The 25,560-nt window shown below is 47.2% G+C and overlaps 8 protein-coding genes across 8 annotated transcripts; 4 read left to right on the forward strand and 4 right to left on the reverse strand.

Annotated features, from left to right (window-relative positions):
* Window positions 1-1,197: 1,197 nt before the first annotated feature.
* F4807DRAFT_263036 (multidrug transporter) lies at window positions 1,198-3,635 on the reverse strand. The gene is made up of 2 exons (XM_047994496.1): window positions 2,718-3,635; window positions 1,198-2,575 (listed from the first exon to the last, which is right to left on the reverse strand). The coding sequence occupies exons 1-2, from the start codon at window positions 3,335-3,337 to the stop codon at window positions 1,207-1,209; spliced, it is 1,989 nt and encodes a 662-aa protein (XP_047857896.1). The 5' UTR covers window positions 3,338-3,635; the 3' UTR covers window positions 1,198-1,206.
* Window positions 3,636-11,050: 7,415 nt separating this feature from the next.
* Window positions 11,051-12,581, forward strand: F4807DRAFT_470739 (kinase-like protein; the record flags this gene model as incomplete). The annotated part of the gene is made up of 6 exons (XM_048002850.1): window positions 11,051-11,281; window positions 11,357-11,579; window positions 11,671-11,696; window positions 11,852-11,951; window positions 12,020-12,165; window positions 12,228-12,581. Exons 1-6 carry the CDS (start codon window positions 11,057-11,059, stop codon window positions 12,579-12,581), a joined length of 1,074 nt encoding a protein of 357 aa, XP_047857897.1. The 5' UTR covers window positions 11,051-11,056.
* Window positions 12,582-12,993: 412 nt separating this feature from the next.
* On the reverse strand, window positions 12,994-13,599 carry F4807DRAFT_470741 (uncharacterized protein; the record flags this gene model as incomplete). The annotated part of the gene is made up of 2 exons (XM_048002851.1): window positions 12,994-13,290; window positions 13,347-13,599. 2 exons carry the CDS (start codon window positions 13,597-13,599, stop codon window positions 12,998-13,000), a joined length of 546 nt encoding a protein of 181 aa, XP_047857898.1. The 3' UTR covers window positions 12,994-12,997.
* A 1,238-nt stretch (window positions 13,600-14,837) lies between these two features.
* Window positions 14,838-15,888, forward strand: F4807DRAFT_410894 (uncharacterized protein). The gene is made up of 2 exons (XM_047996645.1): window positions 14,838-15,280; window positions 15,337-15,888. Exons 1-2 carry the CDS (start codon window positions 14,892-14,894, stop codon window positions 15,809-15,811), a joined length of 864 nt encoding a protein of 287 aa, XP_047857899.1. The 5' UTR covers window positions 14,838-14,891; the 3' UTR covers window positions 15,812-15,888.
* Window positions 15,889-16,393: 505 nt separating this feature from the next.
* On the reverse strand, window positions 16,394-17,334 carry F4807DRAFT_456724 (uncharacterized protein; the record flags this gene model as incomplete). The annotated part of the gene is made up of 3 exons (XM_048000925.1): window positions 16,394-16,545; window positions 16,605-17,091; window positions 17,164-17,334. 3 exons carry the CDS (start codon window positions 17,332-17,334, stop codon window positions 16,394-16,396), a joined length of 810 nt encoding a protein of 269 aa, XP_047857900.1.
* A 2,073-nt stretch (window positions 17,335-19,407) lies between these two features.
* On the forward strand, window positions 19,408-20,356 carry F4807DRAFT_410895 (uncharacterized protein). The gene is made up of 2 exons (XM_047996646.1): window positions 19,408-19,518; window positions 19,571-20,356. The coding sequence occupies exon 2, from the start codon at window positions 19,621-19,623 to the stop codon at window positions 20,206-20,208; it is 588 nt and encodes a 195-aa protein (XP_047857901.1). The 5' UTR covers window positions 19,408-19,518; window positions 19,571-19,620; the 3' UTR covers window positions 20,209-20,356.
* Window positions 20,357-20,819: 463 nt separating this feature from the next.
* F4807DRAFT_263405 (uncharacterized protein) lies at window positions 20,820-23,100 on the forward strand. The gene has a single exon (XM_047994498.1). The coding sequence runs from the start codon at window positions 20,841-20,843 to the stop codon at window positions 23,067-23,069; it is 2,229 nt and encodes a 742-aa protein (XP_047857902.1). The 5' UTR covers window positions 20,820-20,840; the 3' UTR covers window positions 23,070-23,100.
* Window positions 23,101-24,576, reverse strand: F4807DRAFT_263404 (oxidoreductase-like protein). Its single transcript, XM_047994497.1, has 2 exons — window positions 23,991-24,576; window positions 23,101-23,898 (listed from the first exon to the last, which is right to left on the reverse strand). Exons 1-2 carry the CDS (start codon window positions 24,256-24,258, stop codon window positions 23,132-23,134), a joined length of 1,035 nt encoding a protein of 344 aa, XP_047857903.1. The 5' UTR covers window positions 24,259-24,576; the 3' UTR covers window positions 23,101-23,131.
* Window positions 24,577-25,560: the final 984 nt, after the last annotated feature.

A 25,560-nucleotide genomic window follows, 5' to 3' on the forward strand; every position in this document is an offset into this window, starting at 1 on the left:
ATCGGAGTAGCTTCATACGCCGCATACCCCTAGGGTGGCCTTGCCAGGGAAGGTCATTCCGCCTTGCCCCAGCGCTGACTACCTAGTATATCATACCATACCATACCATACCATACCATAGGTACTTTAGGAGGTAGAAAAGATCTTATGCTCAATTCATTTTCTTCCTATTGTTTTCCCTATGTATGGAGAAAGCAGCGGTATCATACATACAAGGAACTTCAAAAATGTTTCGCGGAAAAAAAAGCATTTACGTACACAATTCTCTGCGACGAGCCGGCGCCCCCCTTTCGCTACCACGCCAGCCAAGCAAATATCCCCCTCACGACGCGAATTCGGGATATACAAAGCTCAGGATCTCATAAACCGGAGCCAGGCGTCGAAATATGATAGGGGCGAAGCAAGAACGAGATGGGATGTATATCGACGGTAAAGGAAAAAATGGGGGAGTAAGAGGCAGCAAAGGCTTCGTACATACATACAACACATATTGTTAAAGAAAAAGAGAGGGAAAAAGAAAAAAAAGCCGTTGCGGGACCCGGCAACGTTGCTTTGCATCGCACTTGGCGGGTAGCAGCAGCGGGCGACCCTCGTTACGCCCGTATGCACGAGCCAGGTCGGCAAGTCATGTCGCGGAATCAAAGGTCTCTAAATATTGGGTAATTTTCTTTTTTTTTCCATTCATCGAGTGTGTAGTGGTAGTGTAGTAGTAGGTATGGAAACCACCCTATCTCTATTCTACGGCCTTTGCTCTACCAATCAGAGCCGGAACGGAGCTCATCCCAAGAAAGTCTCGTGACGAAGGACTAATTCCTCCTTAGAAAATCCGTTAGCTATTTACTAGGCGAAGAGAGAGAAAAAAAACCCTCAAAGAACAACGCGTCCCCCAATGGTATTTCATTCCGACGTTTCAGTTCCCGGCAAGCGACGCGAGAAACTTCCCCGAGGCCGTGGGGGAGTAATAAAAAGACAGAGATGCCAGCCATCTCGACTGAACACTCCCGAAAAGTCCCTGCCTTGCTGCTGCGCACCCCTGATTCTGCTCATATATGTTGGTTTATCTTTAATTATTATCTACTATATACACATTTATTCCGTCGATCTCCTAGCAGTAGGGGTGGTAGCAGCAGCGACATCTTCTTCCCATACCACCGGCGTCATGAAGTGCGTTACCGACACTCCCCGATAGCTCTCCCCAACATCCTCCTAAGGACTCTGGGGCTGGGTAGGCATAGAAGCGATTGTGTTTAGGTTTTGAAGTCGGTGATGAAGGTGATGGTGTGATACGCCCTCTTCGCTGTCGCTTTCGACCGACTTACGATGATGATCGAGACTGTTGCGCCTGCTAGCGTTTCGGCTGGCCTGCCTGCTCTGGCGCCGGCTTGCGGCCTGCTGAGCTGAGTAGTACGAGTTGTGTCGCGATGCAGACATGCGGTCTCCCGGACGTTTTTGCATAATCTCGATAGTCGGAGCATTCGGCGCGGTAGGCGGCCGGGAAGTAGTAGTCGCCGTCGCTGGTCGCTGCTCACCTCCAGCCGTCGATGGGCGATGAGAGTGGACGTGGGCGAGATGGTGGCCTCCGAATTCAGCAGCACCCTGGGCCAAGCTCTGAGCGAAGGGCGAGCGCTTTCGTAGGACTGGTCCCTTCCAGTAGATGACATATACGGCGATAACTAGGACAAACGCGATACAGAAGAGAATGGTCGAGGCATATTGAAGGTTCATGCCCTTCTCGGCGCCGATATTGGTATAGAAAGGAGTCGCAGGGATAGTGAGGACACCGGCTAAGAAGTCACGAGCCCAACCGTTGCCGCCGGTCGCCGAAGCAGAGTACGGTCCATAGGCGCAGATCATGTAGTCGATCGTGGCCATGTAGATGGCGTAATTGGCGATGCCGATAATGCAAGTTCCGAACATGGAGCCGATCCAATGGATTGGTGGGCCGCTGCTCGTCCAGGCGAAAATGATGAGACCGATCGGCAGACAGGGTGCTAGCCAGAGCAGCAAAGACATACGTGATTCGTATTGCGCGTGTTCATCCTCGGGATGCTTTTCACGTCGTCGCTGGTTTCGCTTGAAGGCCGGTAGGAAGAAGAGCCAAGCGAGGACATAGCCAATACCGATGGGCACGAATGCGAGACCAACTTGCCAAGCGTTGAAGCCCCATCGTTTGTAAACGAGAGAGAACGACTGGATCTGCATGAAGATGAGGGCGTCCGAGAAACCGGACAGCAGGGACAGAGTGAGCACGATGGGTTCGGTGAGGAACATGCGGAAAGGTCGTAACCAGGTGTAGATCAACTCCTTCAAGGTGAAACGGCTCCAGAAAGATTCGATCTCATCCGGCCCGTAGACATTGGGGTCCTCGCCCGACTTTCTGCGCTTCTTCGCAATCTGGTTCAGCATGATGGTCGTTCGAGTCTCCGGTACCGTAAAAAAGTGCAGAAGCTGCACGGCTCCGCCAAAGATAAGCTGGATCCAGATACACCATCTCCACGCTTGGGCAGGAGGCAAGATTTGGACAAATCCGCCAACAATGGGGCCGAGAATCGATCCACCGACGGAAGAGAACACACTGTGATAATCGAAAAGTTAGTATGAATGTTTTCTATCATAATTGACTATCTAGGAAGCTATGATGGGTTGAAAGACGGGGACAGCACAAGACGGTACAGCTAAGGATTCCAGAAAACTTAAGCAGAGGGAAAATGACTTACATGTAGGCCACGGCATATTGCTGCCTGTCGCTTTCGAACAGATCGGCCACCATTCCGAGCGTCACACTGCCACCCGCCGTGGAAAGGCCGCCGAGAAACCTACCGGCTAGCAAGCAGCCGAAGTTGGGAGCCAAAACGACAGGCAGGGTGAATATGTTGACGAGAAACAGGGAAGCCTGTAGGATCGGCTTGCGACCAAATTCCTCGGACCACGGAGCCCAGAGCTCGCAGCCGAAAGCGTAGGCGACAAGGAAGATGGCGGCGCCGACACGGGCAGCTTGAGCGCTGACGCCGAAGTGCTCCGAGATACCATCGAGACCGTTCGAGTAGAGCGAGGTGTTGAAGTTCATAGAAGTCTGGACGAGGAAGATAACGGTGAGAATCCACCACTTCTTCAAGGGTGAAAAAGCGAAGCCGAGCTCGCTCTCGCAGTCCTCCTCCTTGAGCTCTCGCTTGCCCGTTTCGGTCTTCACCTTCTCCTTCTCGGCCATCCTCGCGGCGAGGGAGTGGTCGACGGCGGCGACACCGTTGACGTGACCCACCGTCTCCTCGGAGCTGTAGGTCGGACGCTCGTCATTTGGCCCGAACGTGGCGGGCCACTCTTTTTTCGCGCCGTCCATGGTTGACTAGCTGGCTGGTTGGATACCGAGGGCGCGTTGCAAAGTGGGTAGGGACTTCAGAGGGCGAGTGGAACAGCAGATCCTGTTACTGACATAAGATGCCCTTGTAACAAGAAACACTCGACTAAGACCGCCCAAGCCCGAAGGGAGGGGGCAGGGAAGGGAGGCGAAATAATAAACAAAAAGCTAGATCGGGAAGTCCTAGGTACGGACCCGAGGATATGAGGTGGGTGGCTTGAGCGACGCAGATTAGGCCCGAGACAAGAAAGCTTAGGAGAAACAAGACTTCGAGACAACGTGCACGCCGGTCTGGGGATAGTCTCCAGTTTATATACGTGAGATGACGGCGACGGATCTAAAGCTTATTAATGGTAACAGCAGAATTAAAAAAGGGTACTAATACTAATAAGAACTAAGACGACGGAGAGGCGACAAGCGAGGCAGAGAGCGACCGAACTGCAGACAAAAAAAGTGGGAAGTCATCAGGGACCTCGGGAGCGGCCCAGTGAGAGTTCGAGGTCGTCAGCTTGTATGTATCATACCCATCAGACCTATCATACTAGGTACCTAGCAAATCGGTCAATCCACACTTGCGGATGCTGGTGTATGGGGGTTCGATGTTGTATATACGTAGGTACGAGCCGATGTATACTTATCTCGGTGTCTCCATCCCCATTCCTCGACGGCTAACAAAGAAAAGGAACAAGAAGAATAACCGTTCGATAGCTACGGCTAGTGCTATACTACCTAGACTGCTAGATAGATACATACCTTGGAGCCATTGGAGCCATTGGAACATTGGAACATTGGGACCCTGTACGTTGCGTTTTCCAGTACATGACGCTGCCAGGACTAACCCTAGGGAGCAGAAGCAGGGATGCATTGGGCTGGAGGGAAGATCGAATGGTCATATTGGCGGCTGGAATTCGGGATGGAAATTGGGCTTCTAAGAAGGAAGAGGCAGTTCGAACGGGTCCATCAACCCGCGTCCACAGGTATGACGACAGCACTAGCTGCAGGTTGGGCTGATTTAGATGGTATAGATGGTTTAGAATATTCTTTCTCCCTGGTTACTTCAGCCAGTTCAGCCAACAAGGCACGATGGTGGTGTGAAATCGGGAGAAACCCGACAAGACGAGATGGCGATTACGTTGGTACGTTGGTAGGCTGGACTTCCTAGCAAATCCGGGGCTCCCCTTGGGGTGAACCGGATGCAGGATTCATGTCAGACGACCCCATGTCGATGCAAGCCTATGGCACACGCTTTTCCGACTTTTTCTGATGTTTTTTTTTTCTGGGGAATGCGGGAAATAATTGTCTGGTTTAATTTCATTGTTCTGTTTTTTTTCTTTCCTGGAGCTGTGAAATATTTGGAGATCTGGTTGGGGGAATTGAAGGAAGAACTAAGAAAAATTACAGGTAAGAAAAGAAAAGTAAATATCCTGGTACTTCCGTACGCGGGTGGAACTCACATACCCACTACCACATACATACGTCTAGACCTAGTGGCCAAGGTAAGAGGTAGGTACACACATATCAGACATACAGTTCCTTCCTAGCACATCTTCCCCAAGATAGGTACAAAGAATCGAGACCTCGAGACCTCGGGAAACACGCCTAGTCGCGGCTAAGACGATTTGGAAAAAAAAGTACGATGCACAAACAAAGTAAAGATGACGAATGTGAACATGAGCCTCAGCAAAAGATATTATGATATGATGTCATAAAGAGGGGCGCAATTATAATGAGGAGACTTTGGGGGAAGGGGGAAGCTGGGGGAGAGTTGTATGGGGGAGTCGCATGGAAGTATGGGGGTATGGGGGAGGTTTCAACCGCTCTTTTCGCTGTTTCCTCGCTTGATACCCTCCTACGTACTGCGTAGCTCTTTACCGCGTATCCCTTACTATGTAGCAGGTAACTTCAGCAGCTTTAGGTACTTTACCGACCTGTGCTTGACGCGTTTCTTACTATAGGTACTACCTCTACCTCCGCAGCCTCCGCATTTGTTACCTCTAACAAACATTACCACATTACCACATTGCCATATATTAATTCCAGACCTTCGTTTCAATTACTGCCCTATCCACGGTTGCTTCGGACCCGTCAGGTCTAGCCTATCGACTACGGCGCATAAAGACCCATCAAATACCCACAATATCCATAAAAAGGGTCAGCGGTTGGGTTACACCGGTTGCACACGACCTCCACGGCCGCACGAGAAAGAGAGGGACAGAAAACACCGCAAAATTCCGTGATACCGGCTTGGACTGCGTAGACAGTGACACCCAAGACATTTAAGACTCCCAACACCGCGGAGGGTTTCATTCCAACCGTCGAAGGGGACTCGCTACAACAACTCGGTAACCAATTCGAATTCGAGAGATGTATTGTACTTATGTATAGGAGACGACCTGTTTGCTACCCAATGCCAAACTGCCGACTTTTACGTGGGGTAAATGGGTGGTTAACGGGTGGGAGTGGATGTCATTAACGAAATCCTCTTATTCCAGGGCTTAACCTTTCTGACCTTCTTGACCTGGAAGCCTGGTCGTGCTTAGATAACTCATGTAACGACATCACGATCCCCGGTGTGTCTTAAGGTGAGCGAGTGGAGAAGAGCGGAGCACCAGGATGGCAATGGGGATGATTACCTACGAAAAGTTACGGATTTTTAAAATATCACGTCCGCAGATTCTGGGGTAAAAAGGGAAAGAAAATATGAAGGATTCGTCGCGATGATTCAAGACACGACAACGATCACGAAAGAAGACATGAACTGAGAAAATTTAGATTGCGGCGAAAGGAAGAGACGCTCAATCGCGGCGCTAGGCACGTTTACATCTTAGTGTTCGTCGACCATTGCCAGATACGTCATTAAGAACGGCAATCAGTTTGTCGGTTTGCTTGGATTACTTGAAGATCCACGGATTCCCAGGGGCTAAGCCTTCATCCCCTGCCCTTGTCCCTTGTCAGCACGCCTCTTAGGCCTTCCGTCTTCCTAGCCGTATCTGCTGGCCTAGCTCGTCTAGGTAAAAAGCCACCATCTTAGCGCTTCGTTTACGTATGTGGCCACTGGTCTGCCGTTGTCTGCCGGCGCGGCGTCTTTTTTCATCTGCCTCTTTTCAAGGTTGTTTCTTGAAACAGTCGCCGCATGATTGCTTGGCACGCGCGGGATACTGGCTTGAGTTTAGCTGTCTGACCACGAAGATAAGGCCTAGGTAAGCGGCGATTTTAGATCGAGACTTTCAGACTCGTCACTGGCCAAAACCTTGCACGGTGTCAGCAACTCGATCACAGCAGCTGTCAAGTCAAGCTTTCGCGTGGCCTCCTACAGGATGCTTGGCGAACATCCTGGCTTGGAGAGCGATGGAAGTACCATAGTAGCCTCTCTCCCTTGTATTCCTCGCTTTTCGCATACGTACTAATTATGTACGTAGGATAGAGAATTCAGTCAGCGATCCCAATGTTTTCTTTCAATCCTCCAACTTTGATGTCGCTCAAGTCCGAAAGTGTGACTAAAAGAGAGTCACCTCTTATATATGGTGGTTTCCCCCTGGCATCATGAGCCGAATATCTTTACCGTATGAGCACATCGGTCATTTATAATTAGACGCTATGGACCGCAGGCTCCGTGCTTTCGGTCCGGGATGCTTTGTTGGTCCCGTAAATCATTGCGCTAATTAGAAGAGTCGTGCAATCGCGATTCCTAGACGGGCCTAGTGGGCCGCTTACCATGTGCTGTAGCGAGATTTTCTTTGCTGGGAAACCCGAACGTTTCCTCTGGCACCGGCTTCCTGCGACCTAACATCACCAGTATCTGGGACCACGCGATTCTTCCGCTTGGAGATAGCTCGGATTTTGAAGTTGGGTAACGGGGCCTCTTAGGGCGTCTCCTCTCTCGTTGTTACGTAGCCTTCTTCTGCTATGGCCATATCCACTGGACACGGTCACGAGACTCAATAATCAAGCACATCGAATCAACCTTATCGCATTCCCATGCTTAGCTGCTCAGGTAGGTAGCATCAATTCCACCCAAAGTCCAATTGTGTGGGCCCGGAAGAATAATGATCACGGAGTCCAATTCAACGTCATCGCAAGTAGATGACGATGAATGAAAGGTAAACATAATCAAGCCATAAACAAGTGATGGGGAGTGCTACACGTGGAAAGCATCGAAGTCTTGATGATAGCGGTACGTACATATCTACAAAGAGCATCCAAGTATCCGCTTATATCTGTTCAAAGAGTGGGCACGGTGTTTGTTGAACAATACTGCTAGTATTTAGAAAGCTCTTCGTTACATAGAAAGTGCATACTTACTCTGAAACCACCTAAAATGGTTGAGTCTTCGAAGGCCTCGACTCAACGATACCGAGACATGATTATTTAGGTGACCGAAGATGGTTGCAGAAGCAGATAAGTCGTGTGTTACTCGAATGCTTTTTCCCCCATTGGAATGTGGAGGTCTTGATGGGGGTCTTAAACACTGACTCATCTCGTTCCCAAACTGCTGTACGGTTTAGTCATTCGATGAGGAATGGAGCGTGTTGCATATGGCCGCGACCAGACAACATTCTAAATTTGTTTCCTGTTTTTACTTTTAGCAATCAAGTGATACATTAGAAGCATTTAGGTATAGGTAGTAGTTGGTATACTTTCTAATGAATCTCTTTAGGATCAATTTATTGTGTTAGCGACGGTGACATCGAAGGACATCAATGATTCCGAGAGCTGAACTTCATCATAAAACCCTTAGATAAACTCTAAGGCTCTCTATTATTGGTGACTATTTTTATAGGGAATAATAGGGATATATTGGCGAGTTACCCCTATCCGTAGGAAATAATAGGGGGAAAGATAGGGTCAAGGTATGAGCCAAATTGATTAGACCAAGCCTAGACCTTTCTTCCCGACTTCATGGAATTCCGATAGATACGTTAATATCCGCTTTCTACACTTACCCTTGATTGCCTATTTCCAACCCACTCGTCTAGCCCTAAACATTTACTATCATACTAGAGCAATTGACCTAAGTTACGACCAGCTACAAATTCCGGAGCCGCATATCCGACTTTCATTACCCCTGGCCAAACATTCCCAACTCGTGTGGCTCGGTATTGGCCCTTAAGCTTTTACGCGAAGTTCGATGAATCTTCTGGCCACCCGCAAATGGCCGAAAGCGCGGAGTTTGGAGACCGCTTAAGGCCTTCTCCGGCCTCATAGCCCAACCTGGATCTCTGCATCGCAGTCTGGGCCGGAGCGGCCCTCCTTCGTATAGCCGTGCCCAAAGTCGCATACACGGGGAGTCGCTGAGCAGGATATCCCATCACCTCATTCTCGGTCGAGATGAGCGCCCTACATGCAAGACAACGGATCGCCGCCCACATCCCCAAACCGGCAAAGCTGGAAGAAAAAGAGCTCTTTTTCTTTTCGGGGCTAATGCAGAGACTCGTAGCTTGCTTGCAGGACATGTCTGTGCCGTGCTTGTGCCGTATGCAAGAGGAGAATTGTCAGCAGGGTCGAGGCTGCAGGCCTGCAACCGCCATAGGGTCGGGTAAGCAGTCGCTGACAACCTATGCTTGCATTCCCCTCTTTCATGCCCCCAACAAGACTGGGCTGCCAGGGCTCAAAAAACTAGAGCAAGATCGTTCAGGTACGAAGAGGCCTTCCAAGCCGTTAGCGTAAGGAAAATCGATGAGAAATCTGATAATATTTGCTGACCTCCACCTTGTTACCGTCGCTCTGGGTTGATATCGGCCGAAAGACTCCCGGCTTGCGGCGCTTCAGTCACAAAGTACCTAGTTATGCCTCTACATATTGTCACTCTTGGCGTTTCTCGTCTGAATAAAGGTATCAGACGATTACGTGGATCTGGCGGTGGGCATCGATCACAAGGCAATTTGATGTTGCGAGAGGGGCAAGTTTTGAAGAGTAAGATGATGGTTAAAATGGACCGCGACGCAACGGACTGACTGTTTGGTTCTTCATACATATATGTCTAACCGGTCACTCGCTCGAACCGAGGTTGCACCCAAAATGAGTAAGCTGACCTCGCCGGTGAACCAGAGTACTCGACATCGTGGTGAGATTCGATGTAGCAACAGATCAAACACACCTGAACTCCTATCTACGAATGACAAAACGATAGCGAACTGGACTTGACACAGAAAAATGAGGGCACAGCGCATTGCAAAATTAACGAAGCAGCTAATATTCAAATACCGATACGTGCCGCAGCGCTGCGTGCTGAAGCGAGGATTTCGGTAGCCGACCCGATTGGGGTGAGGTCAGCTTAATAAATGAATGAGAGACCCCTTAACGCCGTTAGATCTCTGTATAGCACCCCCACCCGGAAATTCAAGTGAGTTATTCAGCTATTCTACTCGAGGCTTACTTATCAAGATTCATTTATTTGATAGAGTATGAGTAGATATCGACATTTCTAGGCTGAAGAAGACCTATAGTCAGGTATGTTATGCTTGATATTATGATGTGTCAAGGAGGTACGTATCGTTACCCTTGGGTAACGTGAGGCTATAACATCCTTTTCGGGAAAAACTATTCACACGATTGTGAACAGTTCAGATACCAACTCCATCTACAGATAACTTGATTCAAGACCTCGACTAAGAGGAGCTGAGGGGGTTTGACAAATAATATTTCGTAGGTAATAAGACGCTATTATATATCCCCAAAAGGATCTAGCCTCCATGCGGACTTAGCAAGGGGTAAAACACGGGAGATCCTCAAAGTTCCAGATGCCCTGCATCCTTCCCGTATGACATGCAGTGTAATCCAGCAAAGGCGAGATAGCAATCCGTAATTCGGATTATTTCGGACTTGTTCCCGTCCAAGGCGCTTGAAAGATGGACTGATTCTTTGCCCGTATATCGGACCTACCCGGCCGTCTTGCATGTGAACATGGGTTCCGACGCTTCCATAGCCAAGTCTTTCAACGGTATCGGCAGCACGCCTGGAGCAAGACAAGGCTTTGCCACTCGCCTGTATCTCATGTTATTCGGCATTAGAATAAGGCTCGCCGGCCAGAGAACAGGTTAGCGTGGCACCCCCATCTACAATCGGCCGCGTAACGACGTTGGGAGTTGTTTCCGAAACAAGCTCGTTGCGTCGGGTTAGATACTGAAAGGAGGCCTGCTCTGGGTGCGGAGAGGGTGCGTTATAAATTCCATGTGCGTGGACGAGTTGATCTATCAGAATGGAGGAATATATCCTTGGATCGTTGGTCTTGCGAGAATTTGGAGTCGTTTGAAACCCTCCGGTTTGACCAGGATTTACTTAGATGCGCGTGAAGTTAGTTGGTTTAGGCTTAACAAGAGACTGCGGCAGAAAATTCATTTCTTAGTTTTACTGATCTAAATATAAATTTAATTATACATTATCTTATAATAGTGAACATAAAATTTCAACTCGATGTAATGAGTACCGACCCATCATCAAACCGAGGTGGACCTTGTTCTCAGAACTCATTGTTTAGGATAAAGAAAATTTCGTCGGTTGAGACCTACTTCCTTGTTCGACATGGCCGCAATAGGATTGATTGATCCTATCATAGGAACAATGGTCATACTGAGATATCATCCGCAGTAGAAGATGTGGTGGGACATCAAAGTGGTTGCTAGTTAAAATCAAGGAAATTTATTAGTAGTGTACGATATTTACAACGCCATTGCTTGACCTCCCACATCACTTAGAAACAAAATGAGCTCCGATATAGAATCGACGTGCGAACTCCTTAAGGAACGCTTTGATCGAGACGCCCGATTTCACTACCGAAAATTGATCGCCTCTGGGAGCTATGGTTCTGCCCATCACGTACGATATACCGATCCGAGTAGACCGGACTTAACGGATTTCTTAGTAAAAAAAGCTTTCGGCAATAGGGACGCAATGTCTATGATGAGGTCAGAGAGACAATATCTGACGGTATGTACCTACTTTTTGAATAGACTACAAGCGAATATAATCGAGTCTCTGAATTAACACTACGGAAATGTGTAGAGGTTGCGCGGCGCCAAGCATATAGTTAAAATACTCAACATCGAAAACAATCCCCTAGTAGATGATCCAGAAGCTTTTTCTATCCGACGCAACAGCGGAACCGGCGAGTGGATTATATTAGAATGGATACCAAATGGCACGATGGCAGATTTCATAGTCAACGCCTCCGACCTTGGAGTAGAATACCTCCCGAATCGTTTACTCTGGAGGTTCTTCTTCTGCTGTAAGTCAACTTCTCGATATAACCGGTTCACTTATGGTGCAAAGGAATATCTTAAGCCCGTTTAATGCTCTTTGTGCTAATAGGAATATAGTGGTAAGAGCCTGCTGTGGTTTGGCCGTAAGTAATACCTTCAAATGTCGTTTTCAACTATCCTGCTCTGCCGTTCTCATCGTATTCTCCTCGCGAAGTCAGCGGCTCAAGTCAACCTCATAACATGATACACAATGACTACGTTGTCTTTCTGGTTGGTACTGATTCTTCGTTGGATGTAGTGGCCCAATAATCGCACGGACGACCTAGTAGTGGACGAAGTCCCAGTACCGGGCGTTCCACCCTCGGGTATTGAACATAAAGACCTTCACCATGGGAATAGTATGTGGATATCTCCTATTCATCGATGCCTATCCAACTAGAGAAGCGCTAAGCTAACCTAAACCAAGTCCTTATGGGTGACTTTCTTCCCGAACCAGAGCACGGAATCTCACCGATTGTAAAGTTCGTCGACTTCGGTCTGGCCGGCGAGTGGACTTTTGCGCATGGTGCATATCGTCATGGCGTGGCGCGCAACGTATGGGATATTGGCCAGGTATGTACACCTGCCCAAATGATTCAATAAGCCCTTTGGTCACTTACTAACCGGCATGGCAGGCCATGGTCAAGTTTATTACTATGAATCCATACATACGAGTCTCTAGGCCGGGTGAGGGGCAGCACACAGAGATAAATCATATGGGTGTGAGAATCGAAACAATGGCCACTGCGATTCTTCCAGTCGGTAGCCAGGGCGGGCCAAATCCCTGGCTTGACGACGATTTGACGTTCGCCGTCGCTAGGTGCCTAGCGTCGGATCCTGGACAGCGTCCGAACCTACACACCTTATTCGCTTGGTGCTCGCTTGCAGCGAACAGAGGCGAAGATCATTATCGTGGTGTTGCGACGGAAACAGACGCGGTCGTAAAAAGCCTCTGTCAAGAAATCATTACTGGTCCCCCAAGAAGGTAATTAGGTAGTAACCGATTGAGATTTCATCGTGAAGTCTTGTTCTTCTCGATCTACTATGGGGGAATAACAATTGATTACATTTGCAGACATGCGGGGAGGCCTTTGTATATATTTATTCCTCTTCATGTACCCCTGGGACCTGGCAACGGGAAAAAGAAGGCACCGGGTATGACTCCAGGGGTTAGACAGGGGTTAGATAGATAACCTTAGCTAAAGATTCACTGTTTCCTATTTTACTCATGTATATAATCACCTATATAAATATCGAAATACCAGTGAATGAATTCGTAGTGTTATATAGTGTGTACCTAGTCATTATAAACACGTGGCCCTATCCCCGATCAGTCAGGGACCTGGTTACCTACCATAGTAACCCTTAATCCTAGCCACCTGATAATAGGGGACTCTCTTCGCCCTTAATCTTTCCTTTTGACAGTACAATGTTGCTGATTCATCGAAGATGACACAACGGGCGGTGGCGTCTCGCCAATATGCCATTTCTGATTCGAACCAGTGCACTCCGGTAGGTCGTCTTCGGACACTTCCACTAGGGCGCCCGCGGATCCTGGAACGAAATGGCGGGCAGGCAACACCTCTACATCATAAACAGGCTGGACTCGGTGGTATACATCGTGGTTGTGGATCTCACGGTGTATCTGCTCCTCTTTGATCTCGTGGACATACGGGCGAACAGTTTCGTGAGTTACAGCTATGAAGCGTTTGAGCAAGGTTTGGTGTAAAATGTATGGGAGGTATTGTGCATACCTTGAGAACATGATCTGGCCTCGTCAATGTCCTCAACGTTGGAAATGTCGGCGATTTGTCCTTTCATGAGGCAATTGCTTCTACCATCGGCTAGAGTATTATTCTTTTCGCTCATGAGTAGATCTGACAATTTGCGTTTCTCTTCATCTTCTGGTAACTGATTTCTTGCTTTTCCAAGAATGGGCGCCGTAGGAACGTTTCTTGGTGGTATATCCGTCTTTGATGGAATTTCCGTGTCGATATCCCCTGGCATATCCTTCCTACAGTCGTGCGATACGCCACTATCTGATTCGCTGCTGATTGTAGGAAGAGACGGGGAGAATTTTGAATGATTTTGGTCAGTGGTCAAGCTTCCCCTATTCGTATAATCTTCATGAGACCCCGAGTATGTGGCAGTACGTGATCTTGGTTCGTCTGAGTTTGTAGAGGCCAAGCCATCTTTTTTATTGTATCTTCGTCTCCGAAGGTGAGCCTTTAGCCATTTCATAACGGGGGGAAATATTCAAAGTAGATATTGATAATGAGGAATTAATCTTAACCCACTAGGTACCTACTTGACTGAGTACCTCAGCCGGAAGCGGTGCTGGTTAAGGTCCTCTATGTTTGCGCGGGGAAGCAATGATCATAGCTCCGAGAATAATCATGACTCTGAATATGGACTTGAGCTGGACTAGACTGTGACTTTTCCCTAGGACTACACGTAAACGAGAAGATGACGCATCATTATTAAGTTTTAGCCCGTTGTAAGAAGTGGACAAATCATGAATTAAACGTCATCGCTTGTGGTTGTATCTCTTACCAAAATAGAATAACCAGCGGAAGACGTCACAATTTAAATAAACAGCATACGCCAAAATAGAGCCATTGTTGTGTTTAGGTAGCTTAGATAGTTATCACCGGCTTTTATTTGCAAATAGAGTGACTAATAATGCAGCTTAGGTTTAGCTGTTGTGGATTACGACATAACCGAGTCAGTGAATTTATCTTTTAGCCTTTCGCTCGTAAATCCTAGAGTCTGTCTGATATTTACCTAACGCTAGCACGTGCGATCTTCCGATTATTATTCATGGTTGAACATATTATGAGGGAAACTTGGCGAGCTGAAATATCATTTTTCATCAGTACATCATCAATAAGCAATGTATTATTATTCCCATGGAAAAATGGATTTGTCTCGCATTTATACTAAAGTAGACATCTTTCGATCTTGATCACATGTCAGTATGGCTCTGAACGGCACTAGACCCCTGACGTATAGGCCTCTATTCCAGTTTAGCCGGTCTTTCCTGATTGGATACTTCCAAAAATATCGGCCGAATTCAGCAATTCCTGATCAAGAATGAATCGGTACCTACTAGAGACACATTAGGGTGGAACTCGGTAGCCATTGCGTCAACTGGGTAGTAAATGATCTTACATATATATAGGCTTCTAAATCCAATTATGTCTAAGTGCCCAATAGCTCTCTTCCTTTCCAATATCTCAAGTATAGTAACATCATAATATTCAACATTTAACCCTAATTAGTTCTCAACTTCATACATAATGAACAAGACTAAAGAAACGATCCGAGACTTCATAGGCAAAGCCGGTCATCATGATACTACCGTCCATGAATCAGTTGATCCGGCTGTCACGCGTGAAACGGTTAAACCGACGGAGCACGAAGATATCAACACGGCCGTGAACAAGGAGATACATCAGGACCATTTTCATCGCACTGTGCAGCCCGTTCATGACACAGAGGTCCTCCCCGAGCAGCACAAACACAAGATCGGCAACGTCCAGCATAGGGAATTTGACCATCGGGATCACGAAGACGTCAAGAAGACGTTGGCGTCCGAGGGAGAAAAGTTCAAAGATGAACGCAGGGTTAAGGATACAGTCCATACACAGGCCCATGCCCCAGCGATCGAAGGGGAGCGTGTTCACCAGCAAGTTTACACATTGTCAAATATTATATTGCCACTCGACTAATATTCCATACCAGTCACATACACGAGACCATCCAGCCTGTCCTACACAAGGAAACTATTCAGCCCAGTGTTGTACACACCACAGTTCCAATCCATGAGACTCACCACAACCCTGCACAACACCATCAGACGACCTCTCTACCGCCAGTCAGCATGGACCAGTACAAACAGTCAGGCGGCACTCTGAGCGGACAGAAAGAACGCTATGATGCTTTTGAAGGTGAGCCGCAGAGCATCCGTGGGGCCGTTTCATCCATGCATGACAAGAAGGATTTCGGCCGCGAAGATCAATCCACCGGAGTGATCCCTGGGAAATTCGACCCTTCGAATGATAAAGGAAGGGATCTTACACGGGAAACTGAGCATACTCGTAAGAGTCACTCGGCGCAGGCCACAGAATCCGGAGAAAAAGAGCATCACAGTATCTTGGATAAGTTGAACCCCATGACCAGTTCAAGCGGAGACGGGAAGCCTGGATTCATGAAATGAGGAAGAATTTATCTAAAGTAGTCATTTAGGTTTGTAGTATGTAGGGACTAAATTGAATGAGATTTGATTCTTAAGAAGGTTAGACATGTACATAATCATATTTAACAAAACTGGCTTGTGACATCTCCCCGTGCCTTCGGCACTGCGTTGTAATTAGGGGACAGGGCAATGATTGGAGCAATACTTCTTTTGATGTAAGAGTTTATATTTTATATTATCTAATAAATTTATCGCGATTATCAAATTACCTAATTACCTTAACGGTATTTCTACTAGTTACATGTACCTAGGAATTTATACGTGATAAAGGTGCCTAGGCCATACATACAAAGGCATCAGAGATTGGTAGGCTGGCAAAAACGGGGTAAATCGTATTTCTGCCCTTTCGAATAAATTGCACCACTTATCTATAACTATAGTAAAATAAGAATAAGCACTTGTTACCCATACACGATTTGGCTCATGAAACGAATGGCTATGGTCCTCCACCAACTTGACGCGATTTGACTTGAAAAATACATAAAACCGAAGTATCATATATCTTCAGCATTTCATAGAAGAGTTGATCATCGAAGCTCCCTCTCAAAGCTTTTCGATAATCTCATCCTCAACTATCTCCAAGGCATTGAAATAATCTTCGTCGTTAAGATCGCGAGCATCTAGGTCAGCTACAACGGTCTTGTTGAAGTTGTGGTAAACAGCTCGGGTGCCGATCTCGAAGTCGCTGGGGGAATCTATGAGAATTGATTAGCGCGTAACTCATCTAATGAGTAGAAAGCTAGATAGAGCTCACAAAATGTCTCTCCACTACGCAGCCTGTAATAACCCCCAGTGGACCGGGGCTTAACGGTGATCTCCTCATCGCCCTCGAGGTCGCGCTTGAGCGGCTTGTTCCCCTTCGTGAAGAGGTTTCCATCGCTCTTACACGACGGTTTTGGCTTACAGTACTGGAAGTTGGATTCATTGCTGAAGCCAAGCTGGAACTCACAGGACTTCTTTCCGCACTTGTTCTTGTAGAGGTTTCCTAACTGGCCGCCCTGGCTCGAATTATCGTTGGCAGACACACATCGATAGAATTGCTGTTTCGTGTCGGCCTCTTTAGTTGAAGCGAAGGGGAACTCGTCGCATGAGTCCCCATTCTTGTTACCCTTGCAAGGATTCTTGTTTTTCCCTTTGCCATTTGTACAGCCTGCACGTGTGCGCCGAGTTTTCTTGGTAGAGTCTGACGGGTTGTCGTAATTGTAGATCTTAGTGTTGAATTTGCAGTTGATACCGTAGCACTTAGGGGTCAGTAAGTATTAGAAATGCGACTTCATTTGATAGAGATCATTTGGAGGCTTTTTGGAAATCACCATTGTGTTGCATGTTTCTCCAGCACCCTTCGTGGTGCCGCTCCCACCGCAGTTTATAACGAAAGCTATAGGAGCGGCCGCCTGTCCCGTGGTTTCGATGGAGGCATTGTTGGCAAGTGCAAATTGCGCCGAGAATACGGCGAGAGCTACGTAAACAGCCGGAAACTTCATGTTGATATATATCTAGGTAAGTGATTATATGTAGGTAGATATGTATATATCTTATGAGTGTATTGAGGCGAATAGCAGAGCTTGCTGGGAGACCAAGACGTGAAAAGCTCTACCGACTCGACATGTCGATGTAGTATTTATGTTCTTCCCATGGCGTTAAACAAACTATCATTAAGAAGGCATTGGGATGTCTCGACACCCTCTTCTTCCTGTGCCGCTGTTGCTTACCTCCTTTCTTTCGTTGAGACATTCTCCTAACGTAATCGTTGCTTGTTTTGGTCACCTACGTGCGTCTATACTTGGGACAGGAACAGAAGCAGTGGAACAAGTCATATTCGTGTCATTCTGAGGGCGTTGATCCAATATCTAGATTATCCTGGTCATCTTCCGTATGTATTGCTAACATAAGGATTGTCAATCATTGTCTATAAATATCTAGGACTCGAGTGGCGATGCGGTTACAAATGAGATTATCTACTCGGATGTGCATATTTATTGGGATGTATTTGAAACGAGCCAACAAGCCTGACTCTGAATATTAGGCACATTTGAGTGAATTATGATGAGATTTAAGTGTATACCATACTTTCAAATGTCCAATGTCAACCTTTTGTAGGTCCTGCTCACACCACTCAAGGTCTATCTATTTAGATACTCACGGACTGAAGATACTAGTGCCTACCTAGGTAGGTACTTAAAGATATGTCTGAATTGGTCCAGGATAACACATGTCATCTTCCTACGTTGATTCAGTAGTTGTTAACGCTGGAATATCCGGTGGCTGAGAGCCTACCTACGCCCTGTATCTCAGGGGTATATGTGTACTACCTATGGATCTCTTCCTACTCCTAGTAACTTAACATTCTAATACAACAAATATGGCACTTATAACCTACGTCTATCTCAAAAGCTAAGTAGGTAGGCTATGAATTAACGGGGATAACAGGTTGAACTACGACATGGAATTACAATGAAGCTCCGGTAGAAGTGATATAGCGCACTAAGAAAGGTAGCCATGGCAGAAAGCCTGGGTGTTTAGCGGGCTGGAATCGATGACCTGGATGGACTTAACTGAGCTGAGATACTACGTAGGTACGTCCCTAGGTAGGTAATCAATATATTCCCATGACCCTTTAATATTATGTATATCAACATGGATATCCAAGCCATAGCAAGAGGCAAATAGGCCTTCACCAATAAGTGTTTCATGATACAATGGGGGCTCAATTACCGGACCGATAAACATAAGAACATGTCTAAATCCTACTAATAGCTAACGTAGCGCTTTACGAATGTTCAACAGTTAGCTCCTTCCTTAAAAATGACTTATCGCTTTATTCACTATAAGAGCTGTTACACCAGTTTAGCGTCCATCGATATTTACTCGCATATTGTGGAAGGAACGATATGTCTTGTTTTTGCTAACGGCTTATCGAAGCAATATATTTAAACCAATACAGGGATTCAGACTGTAAAGTAACACCTTATGAAGTCGGGATCAACACCTACCAAGGCTAAGACATTGATGATGTGAGAGGATTGGATGCGGTGTGACCTGCCGCAGGAATGAAACCACAGTACTAGTAAGTTCTATCCTACAGGTTACCTAGGTCCTTAAAACCCTCATACTGTAATCTATATTAATAGTTTTAGGACTTTCGTGTAACTCGCTGCTATAAAACTTTTGAACCGGTCTGAACTTTCAAAGCATACCACACATGGCGGACATGTTGTGCTACATGATACTTCAGATCGACCGATCACCACTGTCCTGTCAATCATCTGATGTTATGTAAAATGTAGGTATTAAGATGCTACGTTGACGAATACCTAGGTATCCATCCCTAGCCCCAGGTTGACGCCTTCCGTGGAACCCCTATTCTTAAAGTAAGGGGCTCAGGGGTAAGGCTGTGTCAGCCAATATTTTGCTTGATTGAATAAAATAATGACTAATATTCATTAAAAGATTACACTATCTTCTCTACTTGAATAGAGAGGTTACTTTATTCAGATAGTGAATCCTTTGTTGCTTGAGATTCTGCTCTTTCTTCTCCCTCCCCGCATCCCGTGTAACGTCCAACGATTAGGCATTTACCTATTTCAACCAACCCGAAAGCTTATTTAGCGAGACTCACCTCCCCCTGGAAGAACAAGCTTAGAAGCTAATCGGCCTTAAGAAAAAAGATAAGAATTCGGTCACACCGTTCCTCTTCTCTTGCTCACTCACACTCTCCAAGTTAAGGTCAGATTCATTCACCTCAATCACTAACACCGGACACCACAAACATGGCATCTCCAGAGCTTGACCTCAGCATCCCACACGCGGAACCAGCGCTGGTGAGAGATCTGCACGAATGCTCCACGCAGGAGTCGTCCATCGCTCTGTACACCATGGTTCCCAACATGCCAAACTCACGACTAGAAGAGATAGCGTCCAAGCATCAAGGGGATTGGGAGTCGCAGTTCGAGCAGAGTTCGCAGCTCGTGCGGCCCGCCAGACCTACCGCCAACTTCGCGGGCCAGACCTTACGCGACATCATCAACGCACACATAGCTATGGACAAGGAGTTGCAGCCCGCGGAAGAGGGCGCAGCATCCGCCGGCTGGAGACCCGAGTCGTTCATCGTCGTCACCAAGGATGACTTGGAGGACCACGGGCTGTTGTTCGTCTACGCACAGCTGGAGGACGGAGATGAGGATGACGATGAAGAAGATAAGACGGCGGAAGGCGAGATGGGCAAGTTCTTCTTCCGTCCGGACGATATGTTCGAAATGCTGTTCGAACTCACGCTAGAAAGCTACGGCTACCCCGACTTGGAGGAGAAGTATAACATGGATGGAGAAGGGGGTGATGGAGATGGAGATGACGAATGAGCGTTAAATTTGCAGGAGCATAGACGCTATGAGAGGGATACTCGCCGAAGAGAGACAAATACACACAATCGTGGCTCATACGGGACGAGCCGTTATTAGATGTTGAAATTTCGTATGAACACATTCGCAATAAAAAAGTTTAAGCTAACTCGACGTTTTACTAAGCCGGATACCTCGTGGACAGATGTTAAGAACAGTCATTATAACACAATGGCCCACCCCGAGTTCTAATCTGTACAATATAGGTGTTTGTACCACTATCAGTATTCAGGCGAAATCCAGGGGTGATTTTGGGACCGTACGCTACCGATATCACCATCGCACCTATTTCAATACTTGCCGATAATGTCCCGCTGGAGACTCTAAGGATCGGTTAGTAGGATATAACGACTGACTTCAAGATTTTATATAGATAGGCGCTCAAACATAGCTTATAAATGCCCGTGGTGTTCTCTTAGCCAATCAAGATTAACCATTAAATTACAATAATTATCTTTCAACCGCCGTCCGGATGTCATCCACGTGGCGGTTGCGTCCAATGCAACCCAACGATGACTGATTTCCGATTTGGAGGCTGCGATTATAGTTTCTCACATTTATCTCATGAGAAAAGTGCCTTCGTTCTATAAAAAATGGATCATTTCAATGGTCTCGATCCTTTTCGCTATAAGGACCAGCCTCTATTTCCCATACAATGGCTGAAGTTTGACCACTCAAAATACCCAGTTTGTTCATTTAGTGAATATCCGATCTTACGAGGATGGAGCCTAGATGCCGTCCAAGTAATGAAAAGGGCTGAAGTGGACACTGCGTTTTGCAAAGACACGCTACCAATGCTTCAGAGTTGGCTGTTTTTAGGAGCTCTTGAGTCGATCATTAAGTGCCGAATCCAATCCGATAAGTATATTCGAATCAGACGAAAGCAAGAAATCATATCAACGAGATTTTTAGTTGATCTTTGGAAGGATTGGAGGTCTTCAACTAAAAGCCTTCCAGTCCATGAAAAGGAGAATCGATGCCGCGAGATTGCTGAGGTCCTCTCTGAGATCCAAACATGGTGTCTGAAGCTCGGTAACTGGCAGGAGAATGACATAGATCGCCGTAGAGGCACGTCGATAGGAGTGCGAACAGCCCCAAATGAGGTCGACTCGGTCTGTGTTCTACTTACTTTGGTTGGTGGAAGTATCAATACCGAGAGGACGTTCCTACAGGAATCAAGGTCCTTACGGCGTGGGTTTATGGGTTGCTATACGGCTGAAAGCGAAAATCGATTGGCTCATCGTCTTGTTGCGTGTGGATGGTGTCCCTTTATGGCACGAATCCTTTTTACGTACGGCTATTCCGTGGCCGAATTTGCCCGTTACTTCAACACAAAGGAACCACCTTGGAGGACTCATAAAAGGTGCTCACCACTTTACTGTGTTGCCTATAAGGTTGACGAGGCTTCATATCAACCTAGACATGACATCCACGGTTGCAGCTGCTCACATCTAAAACCACCCCTATACGATGTCACGGCTTTACTCAGACGAGGGAAGATTCCGGTTATCTCTATTGAAGGGCAACAAGAGGTAACGTCGATTCCCCGGAATCTAAAGCAGGGCAATATCTCTCTCCAAGTTAGCGACTCTTCAGAGATAGAAGCCTTTGGTGGATACGCTGCGTATTCCCATGTTTGGTCTGACAGGATGGGTAGCACTACGGAGAAAGGTCTACCCACTTGTCTCGTCGCCAGTCTTTTCGAGAGGGCACACGCTCTTGGCTTCAAGTATATCTGGATCGACTCTCTCTGCGTCCCAGAGCAAGACGATGCCCGCATCCAGGCCATTATACTGATGAACGCAACATACAAGAACTGTGCAGTCACAATCGTCCTTGATTCTCATATCAGACAAAAGTACTTCAATGATGATGGGTGGCCACCACTGGAGATTACTCTTTTAGCAATAGTGACATCACCTTGGATGCAACGCTTGTGGACACTTCCAGAGACAATTCTCCCAGCGCGGCTGATTTTCCAATTTCGAAACACGTTAGCGAGTTCCAAGGACATCCACGATGCCATAATTGACTATTGCCAGCAAGATTTCAATCCCGTCATCCAGACACTTTCCATGCAATTTCTTAGGATGCTAATGCGTACGGATATACTAGGGCAGGAGTTCGGGAAAGAAATAGACTTGGCGCAAATGTTACATATGCTTCGGCTGCGAAGTACGTCGAGGGCGAGCGATGAGGTTATCGCTATCGCCGACCTGCTCGACCTAGACGTCAAGCCTCTCCTCGCTGCCAAGAATGACCTTGAGCAACAAAGGAAGCTATTCTTCCAAGCCCTGGGACGAGTCCCTAGCGACATTATCTTTACGTCAACCCCTCGAATGACATCGCCTGGTTTCCGTTGGGCGCCATTGTCGTTTCTTGCGAACGATAAGATACCGGACATTCGCAGATCCTGCGCCACGAGGAACAGAAACAAGCTAGCCCGATGCCTTCCTGCCGGAAGGTTGCTTGGTTCTTATCAGGTGTCTCGGCTGTCACGTCCATGCACATTGCAGTATGCCATCGCGGTGACAATTCTGCACGGTCAAGTTCCGAAGAAGGTTACCATGGCAAAGACGGAGGACGTGGCCAAATCGACCAAATTCGATGCTTTTGCCATGCTACCACACACAAGTGGTGTCGAAATGGCCTTGCAGGTTGCTGCCGCTATGGTGTACAAGGACGAATCGGTTGATGGATTACCAATGTATGAGTACCAAGGTCGAATTTTGGTTGGAGACTCTACCATGTGGCCAAGTAATCCGACCAACCGGATAGATGTATATGATCACCAAGACGAAGTTGAGATTATCCTACTTTAAACCTTTATAATTAAATTTTGCTCGAAGTTTAAGAACTTCAAGTATTTCCATCTGGAGATTACTTATATCTTATAAACCAATTTCTTGCCGCTAACCTTGCCCTGCCTCAGCTCCTCTAGACCATCAAGGATCCCGTCTAAGCCACCCTCACGGAGACTAACCGGGTGCGCCTTGAGTTTGCCCTGAGCGAACAGATCTTCAGTAACACTCCAGAACTTGGAGGCGAATTCGTGGTCCTCAGCAGTAGCCTTGAATTCCATGCCAAGTTTAGAGAACGACTCGCCGACAGCTAGGTAGCCCAGAGTCATCGCGCTGGTGACATCCTTTCGAGGAGAATCGACCTGTAGAAGAGCGCTATATTTCCCGCCCTTAGGGCCAATAGCCTCAGCCGATATGGCGGGAGAGTTTCCTTCCGAGATGCAGTCGAAGACGTGGGCGATCTCTCCGTTGGTGACCTTGAGGATGTCAGCTCCCGCGGTTGGCGAGTTGTAGTCGAAGACGTGGTCGGCGCCGAGACTCTTCACGAGATCAAAGTTGCGCGGCGAGCAAGTGGTGACAACTTGGAGGCCGGATAGCTTCGCGTACTGGATCGCGAGCGTGCCGGTTGCGGTGCTGCCCCCGTAGATCAGGATCGGGAACGGCTTTTCGGCCGGCGCATTGGGCCAGGGGAGGCCGAGGGACTGGTAAAGTCCTTGGCCGGCGGTGGTGACGCCGACACCTAGCGTCGCTGCTTCCTCCATCGGGAGGTTGTCGGGGACTTTGATGGCAAGGCTAGGGTGGACCACGATGTGCTCAGCGAAAGTACCATCTTCGGGTCTGTCGGCATTTCCTATTATCGTAGACGAGTTAGCACATGACAATTCGACGAAGCACTCCTTTTCTCGCTTATTGATAACCGCCCTTCGCCTAGATAAAACTTACCACCGTGAACAAAGCCGGCAATCTTATCGCCGACCTTCAATGGCTTCGTAACATCCGGGCCAATTTCCTCGACAATACCGGCATAGTCGCAACCTATGGTGCAGCCAGGAGCCCCGACTCCGTCGATGTGCTTCCAGTCAGTAGGATTCAGAGCCACGGCGACGGTCTTAACTTTGACGAAGCCCGGCCGAAGCTTAGCAACGGGAGCATCGGGGATCACGGCTGCGACCTTTGCAGCCTTTATGACAAGAGCTCTTTGAGAAGACATTGTTTCGAGCGGATTAGGGTCTCTCTGCGTGAAATACTAGATGCGATGTTAGGTTGAGATGGAGAGTATGAGACTGACGAGGTGAAGAAAGTAGATAGATCATTTTCTAGTATTTATACAAACCTACACCACTTGCTCGGGGAGAGAACGATTAGAAATCAGAGATATATGATGATCTTTCTTCTGCTGACAAGCGTGGTTACACGCAAAGTGGTGTTGGTCTCAGAGGAGCGTTCGTCAGGGGTCCCGCTTGGCGGAGTCTAAGCCAAATCGAGACTAGTCTTATGGATTACCTATCCTAGAAATACTGGGTGGAGGGATAAAAGGTAGTTTAGGTCCAACTCCTATTAGGCTTGTTGGTGCCTGCCCTTTATCCCTTTGTATTCTAGAATGCAACCCCCGCATAAAACTAAGTAGCATTTGCTACCTGGATTAAAGGAAGTTTTTGACCCTCGCTGTGGCGATTGACGTTATTCTTACCGAATTATGGTTACCTATCAACCCTCCCAATACCCTTACTATGGATTATTAATCGCATTTCATCGTCAATAATGTCAATAATAACTGGTATCTTAGTCCATGTGATACACTGCTGGATAGCCCTGCTGTTGAGCTCTCTAGTGATACCCTAAGAACCACCTTGCAGCTCTCAAAGGAAGCATATGAGGCGATAGTAAGGTCTACGATATAAGAAAACAAGGTACTCAAGTATCCACATAGAGTCTGTCTAATTAAGCGGGCCGCTCGTTAGATTCGATCCTTATAAGTGCCGAGCAGCCGCGTAACTCGAGTTTATTTTAACCGCTTACAAATTCTCAAGTACAATATTGCACCCATCTGGCCCATCTAGGTTTGATCGCGATAAATCCCAGCTTTGGAATAAAAAAGTTATATGTGGCCAGAATGATGTGGCAATTGTGCCTCAAACGCTTTGACTCGTACCAAGGTAAACTCTTTAAAGCTACAGGGGTTGTCGCTTCGAGTAGGGTGGTTTGGCCTTTCGACTCAACACTTCATTACTTCCTTCTAATTTCGAAAATTTCTGATGGCAGATGGTTCACAGTACGAAAGTCCAGGCCCAAAGTTTCGCAAGGCTACTATGCGATACCGTTCTTCAGTGGCTAAGACCCTTGAACTACAGCGGTTATCCACGAAAATTTAGCGGAGTGATCACTATCACACCCCTTACTTGGTGTAACCGGATACTTGCTGTTTTAGGAATGTCTAGGAACCTTTTATCCAATCATATGTATCCATCAAAAGAGCTGTACCTAAATCTTACGCCAAGAATATACCTTGAAG

This window comes from Annulohypoxylon truncatum (genome assembly GCF_022578515.1).
Source record: "Annulohypoxylon truncatum strain CBS 140777 unplaced genomic scaffold F4807scaffold_4, whole genome shotgun sequence".
Lineage (NCBI taxonomy): Eukaryota > Fungi > Ascomycota > Sordariomycetes > Xylariales > Hypoxylaceae > Annulohypoxylon > Annulohypoxylon truncatum.

Bases quoted from the DNA above. Each gene is read 5' to 3' on its own strand.
- F4807DRAFT_263036 (XM_047994496.1), bottom strand. From the start codon at position 3,337: ATGGACGGCGCGAAAAAAGAGTGGCCCGCCACGTTCGGGCCAAATGAC. The intron at 2,576-2,717 runs GTAAGTCATTTT...CGATTATCACAG, and splicing joins CAATATGCCGTGGCCTACAT to TGTGTTCTCTTCCGTCGGTG.
- F4807DRAFT_410894 (XM_047996645.1), top strand. From the start codon at position 14,892: ATGAACAAGACTAAAGAAACGATCCGAGACTTCATAGGCAAAGCCGGT. The intron at 15,281-15,336 runs GCAAGTTTACAC...ATTCCATACCAG, and splicing joins GAAGGGGAGCGTGTTCACCA to TCACATACACGAGACCATCC.
- F4807DRAFT_410895 (XM_047996646.1), top strand. From the start codon at position 19,621: ATGGCATCTCCAGAGCTTGACCTCAGCATCCCACACGCGGAACCAGCG.
- F4807DRAFT_263405 (XM_047994498.1), top strand. From the start codon at position 20,841: ATGGATCATTTCAATGGTCTCGATCCTTTTCGCTATAAGGACCAGCCT.
- F4807DRAFT_263404 (XM_047994497.1), bottom strand. From the start codon at position 24,258: ATGTCTTCTCAAAGAGCTCTTGTCATAAAGGCTGCAAAGGTCGCAGCC. The intron at 23,899-23,990 runs GTAAGTTTTATC...CTACGATAATAG, and splicing joins TGCCGGCTTTGTTCACGGTG to GAAATGCCGACAGACCCGAA.